General features: G+C 44.1%; 1 protein-coding gene across 2 annotated transcripts in view; it reads left to right on the top strand.

The window, feature by feature from the left end:
* Nucleotides 1-5,246, top strand: part of RNF220 (ring finger protein 220) — a 48,673-nt gene that overhangs the window by 776 nt on the left and 42,651 nt on the right. For both annotated transcript variants that reach the window (XM_010163156.1, XM_010163155.1), the window contains exon 2: nucleotides 357-489. In XM_010163156.1, coding sequence (XP_010161458.1) covers nucleotides 357-489 — 133 coding nt within the window. The remainder of the gene's footprint in view (nucleotides 1-356; nucleotides 490-5,246) is intronic.

Raw genomic sequence — 5,246 nt, 5'->3', positions numbered from 1 at the left:
CTGCTGGGGGCCAAAGGAGTCTGGTTTACATGGTAGGGGAATTGTGCATGCAAGGCAGGGAAATGCATGTCGAAATGCACACTAGCATTATTGTAGGAACCAGAGCTTAAATTTCCATGTGTAAAAATGATGAGTCTTGTAACTTGTTTTGATCTTAAGGTTGTCAGGTTCTTCCAGCACCCATTTACTTCTAGATTTAGATCACTGGGAATGGGGGCAGGAGTAATGCTGCTGTCTGCTCTATGCTTAGCTGTCCTGGGAACAGCCCATCTTTAATCTCCATCCCACCACGAGTTACTAACCCAAAGAGCTATTTCATGCATCTCAACGCTCTGCCCCTGCTTTACCCTGTGCAGAGAGAAGGTTCATGCATGACTGAGGATGACTCTGTGGACATCGAGAATGAAAACGGCAACCGCTTTGAAGAGTACGAATGGTGCGGGCAGAAGAGGATACGGGCTACTACGCTCCTGGAGGGAGGATTTCGAGGTGCGCCAGTGTTTTGGGGTCCATTGTAAATCATTCTGCTGTAGAAGTTGATCATTGTCTGTCTTTAAAGGGAGGGACTTGGAAATGTGCCCTTCACAAAGGGTGGGACCTTCAGCCTGTGCCAGAATGTAAAGTGATTTCAGCTTTCTGCCTCTATTGAATGATGAGAGTCAAAATTTGTGCAAATCTTGAACAAAAGCGTGGTGTTATTTCTTGCTTGAGAAATGTGTCTGAAGAGGGAATGAGTAGGAATGGGTAAAATGGGGAGATCCTTTGGGGAAAATAGCTTCTTATATGTTACACATAGTAAGAAATACGTGGAAATATGTGAAGAGAGGGAAATAGAAATGAAATTGTAAAAATTCCCAGCCTGGAGTGACGAAAGCTGGTGTATCAGCCTCTGGTGATGTATTGAAGGCGACAGCTAAGTCGCTTTAGCACCTGCATAAAATATTAAAGGGCCGGTTGTGCATTTATCACTCCATCCCTTTTAAGGTTGATAAATGAGAATCTAGGAACCTGCTCTGCACCTCCAGCACTGCAAGCCCTTAGGGCTTCCAGACAAACACATTTTATTTTTCCTCCTCCTTTTGCTTCTTACCCAGTGATGGGGAAATCAGTTACTGAGGAGAGCGTGAGTTATGGCAAAATTTGACCTCTTGTGAGCTTTATTGGTGAATGTAATTTTAGCTAGAAACCTGGCCCCTTTCTTACACTCAGCCCTTTGGCCTCAAAGAGGAGGATTTACTAAACTGTTCATTGGCATGAACCTCTGGCACTAAGGAGAGTCTCTTGCAAGCAATCCACGTAGCTCATGCCTAATGAGAGAAGGAATGCTGGCTCCTTCCGCTAAATAAAGAGGATGGGATGTGATCTCTTCCTATATCAGCTTGGATTTTAATTTAAAATATCTTAAGGGGAAAGGCTACTACATAAGGGAGTTGGACTTAAAAGCCAGCCATGTGCTCGCTGACAACCTGGCACTCCCGATCTGCTCTTACCTTCCTCTGAAATTAAATTGTAGCTGGGTTGTAGCAGAGCAGATGATCAGGAGCACAGAGGTGAAGGAGCAGTTTCTTCAGGTTTTAAAGGCTACCCAGTGAAGCTCACACTGTCACTGTCGGTGTCTGTAGACTTACCTACCTTAACTTTTTTTGTGCCCACATGGAGAGCTGAGTCTGTACATGACTCCAGGTAGAGGTCTGATGAGACCATGGAGGACCTTAGACTATGTTTATGTAGTATCGTTACTACAGTCTGTAGCAGGGAAGCATGGGATGTCTGTGTGCCTCTATCATTGTCACTGCTAGTCCTGATTAGAAGAAGCTACTCAGTTAATTTCTACCCTTTTTTGTGCATGTGTAGTTTCTTCCTTTGCTCCCATCGAACACCTGAGTGTAAGCAGAGCACAATCTTTCTTTGGTGTGGACGTTGTGCTGTCTTCACTTGGTTAACATTCCTGGTTGTTTTTGAGTTAACTCACTGAAGTGTGATCTGAACCTTTCATGACCTTCAGTCATGTGGAGACTCTCAAATTAGGCTTCAGGTGGACAAAATGTAATTTATATGATTAGGCTGTGTAAATGCAAAGTACTTGCTCCTTATTGGATTTTCTTCCTCATTTCAAGGAAATCTCAAATGTGTTAGTTTGTGCTATATAGATCAACTACTTTCCTCCACCAGAGGTTGGAAAGATTCTAGTGACAGTCAGTGCTGAGGGGTGTAACCTCTGCTAGATGGCTGACAGGTACTTCTGTGTTTTATACTTAGAAATAGCCTTGCTTCCATCAGGAAATATGGGGTCTGTCTCTTTTTTTTTTTCTTTTTGAGACCTTCATGACACCTTCAAGAGTGTTTAGTTCCATTAACAGATCCAGCAAAGGATCAGAAAACTAGCAGAGCACAACTAGATGCAGTTGTAAAACCCTCAATAATTACTCTGATGAGACGGCTTTTGGACTAGACTCCTTCCCTCTGTGGTGCTGGATGAAAGGTGTCTGTAGATCAGCTCACAAGCACAGGAGCCTCCCCATAGCATTTGTAGTGAGGAGCATCCTCTTTGTGCAGCTTGTGGTGGCAGAGACACTGCTGAAGAAATTACCCCACCTGAGCAGTGGCAGGTCCCTAGCACACGCGTTTCTCCCTGCCCTTCCTCCCATGGAGCAAGCCTCTGCTGGCAGCTGGATTCAACAGCTGCCATGCTCCTCTAAAGAGGTTTCCTCTTCTCTAAACTGGGAAACTTCTTGCCACCAACTTTCTATGTAGTATTTTGGGATGACCAGATAATATCTGCAGGGTACCTACTTACTCTGTGCAAGAAGCTTCTGTAAAATTTAGGAAGCCAAAGCAAAGCTGGAATGATGGCCCATAGCTGGCTGACTCTGTTCCTTTTTAAGCAAGTTACACTTTTTCATGCTGCCTTTTGTGGTTCTCCTATTGTCTCTGGCTGCTGGCATTCAGAAGTCTCCATAAGTCAGGCCTGCTTTGTGCACTCTCAGGTAACCTTAAGGTGACTTGTCTTTTTCCTTTCTCTGCCGGTATTGTCTCTTGCCTTGTTTTAGGGACAGAATTCTTAATTTACAGCCCTGAAGCACAGCACAACATTTTGGAGATGCTTTCCAATGCTTAAAACTGCTTTGTCTGAAGTTGGCAAAGCCCTCGTTAACCCCCGTCACTGAGGCTTTGTGTTTGGCTCTGTTCCCGTTGCCGAGAAGTAGCAGCGATGTGGAAATCAAAGGCTTTTTATAATGCCAGACAGCCTTTGCCAGGCTACAGGGATGTCACCAGTGTCTAAAGAGGCGACATGGGGAAATGTATAAAACCAGAGGGGAAAATAGATGTCTGTGTGTCTCATTAATTTCAGTTTTAATGGTGTATTGCTTTGAGGAGATGTCACAGCTGGGCAAAGGGGGAGCAGGACACTGCGGCCAGTGTGTATTGCACAAGTTGGTCAGACCATTGGGCAGCATTATAGAAGTGACTCGAACTTCACACAGGTCCTGGCTTCTTTTTATAATTTTTGTTTAATGGATAAAGTTCATATCACTCTCCAGGTGACGAAAGCTCTTTGCTAATTATATGAAAGATCCTGCCAGGTTCTCAGGTGGAGGAGGGTTGTGAGATGTTGGAATCTTCCTTCTTGAAAACAGAAAGGTCACAGAAATGAACAGCCCTGCTCAGATTTTCTGGAAGCTGGTCTAATAGTTGGGAGCAGTCACAGGCTGAAACTATCACTTCTGTGGTTCCTAGGATGAAGCTTTCTTGCTTCCAAAGTGCTCGCAGGGAAGACTTGCTCCTCTCACCTGAAGGGGCTGTCTTAGAAGGTGGAAATTCTTGTCTTCTGTGTTGGTGTTGCAGCTGCAAATCACTATTTGAATCTAGTGCAGCATACATTCTTGCCTGCCACAGCTTGGCATCCTTGAGGTAGCAGGTGGAAAGAGCAGGAGATGGCAGCAAGTAGGAATATGACATAACTGGGAAGTGCTGTGATCAGTATATTGTCTCTTAAGCTGTTGGATTTGCTGAAGGCATTCAGTCAGGAATTATTTGATACTTCTAGCTGTCCTCCTGACTTCTTAAAGCATCATTTGGTATCACTTAATTTGCTTGCCCAAAATTGGAAGAATGAAGGGTGTAAATTAAGATTATTAGCAATTAAATAGGATTTGGAATCACTTTGTTTCAGCAGAGGCCCTACTTGAAGTAGGTGTTTGCAGCAGGAGAGTTCTTGCTTCTGTTTGGGATGGGTGCAGAAGGTTACCAACATGAAATACCATTCACTGTTTAAATCAAGCTTGTGCTTCAAAGTGAAAAGCTATAGAGATGTAATAATCAAATGTGTCCCTATTTCAGGACAAGTGTCACAAGACTCAAATTTCTCTTGAAATACTTGAACATTCAGTGACCATCTATCCCCATGTCTTTGGATCATCCCTCTCTGAGGCTCTTTGTTACAGGGGATTATTTCATGCCATCTTTGTCTAATGAGTTTCTGTGTTTAGGAAGCCAACAAGGCTTCACAAGTGGAAGCATCAAGTGGCTCCCTCTCTGATGGGGGGTTTTTTTTTCCTAACGCTCAACATATTTGTAGCAATTCTTCTGTTCCCCCTGCAGAATGGATATACGTTACCCTCAGTGTTTACACTGTAAGGTTATCCCTTTAAAGAATTCCTGGGGGAAGTTCAAAGGGGTTTTTTTTTTCTTTGAAAGATTCAGTGTCTCTTTTTGTGTGTGTGTCTCTTACTTGAAAGAAGAGAAAGGGAGGGGGGGAGTGAAAAAAAAGTGCTTTATCTGAAAAGAATCACATCAGCTTCGCACTGATAGAAGCTGCTGTCATCTCTTAAACGGCTTAGCACAGTCAAAAGGCAAGAGGACTTAAAACAGTGTCTTACACAGGGATCGATGGGTGGAACACATAACTCGTAACTGAAAAAAAAAAAGCAGCACAGGGGGAGAGATAACGGTAATGATTGCATTGAGGGAAGCTTGAGGGAGGCTTGTTCTTTGTAACACAGCTTCAAAGGTGTCTGGATCGGTGCCTAAGCCAACTGTCCTGTGAAGTCATTGCCTCTGTAGGTCTTTTTTTTCACCCTCTGTTTCTTAGCAGATGGGACAAAGATTAGTAAATGCCAGGTTAGCAGCTCCCTTCTGCTGCTTCAATTTGAGGAGAGGGTTTTGTTGCTGGGTCTCTCGCTATCCGTTCCAGGAAGGCAGCTTGTCCAGGAGAGGGGAAGGAGGCGAGGGGCGGCAGGGGTGGG

The sequence above is a fragment of the Antrostomus carolinensis genome, unplaced genomic scaffold (genome assembly GCF_000700745.2).
Source record: "Antrostomus carolinensis isolate BGI_N321 unplaced genomic scaffold, ASM70074v2 scaffold23352, whole genome shotgun sequence".
In the NCBI taxonomy this organism is placed as follows: Eukaryota; Metazoa; Chordata; class Aves; order Caprimulgiformes; family Caprimulgidae; genus Antrostomus; species Antrostomus carolinensis.
Note: the sequence above shows the minus strand (reverse complement) of the source record. Positions and strands in the feature narration are given on the sequence as shown.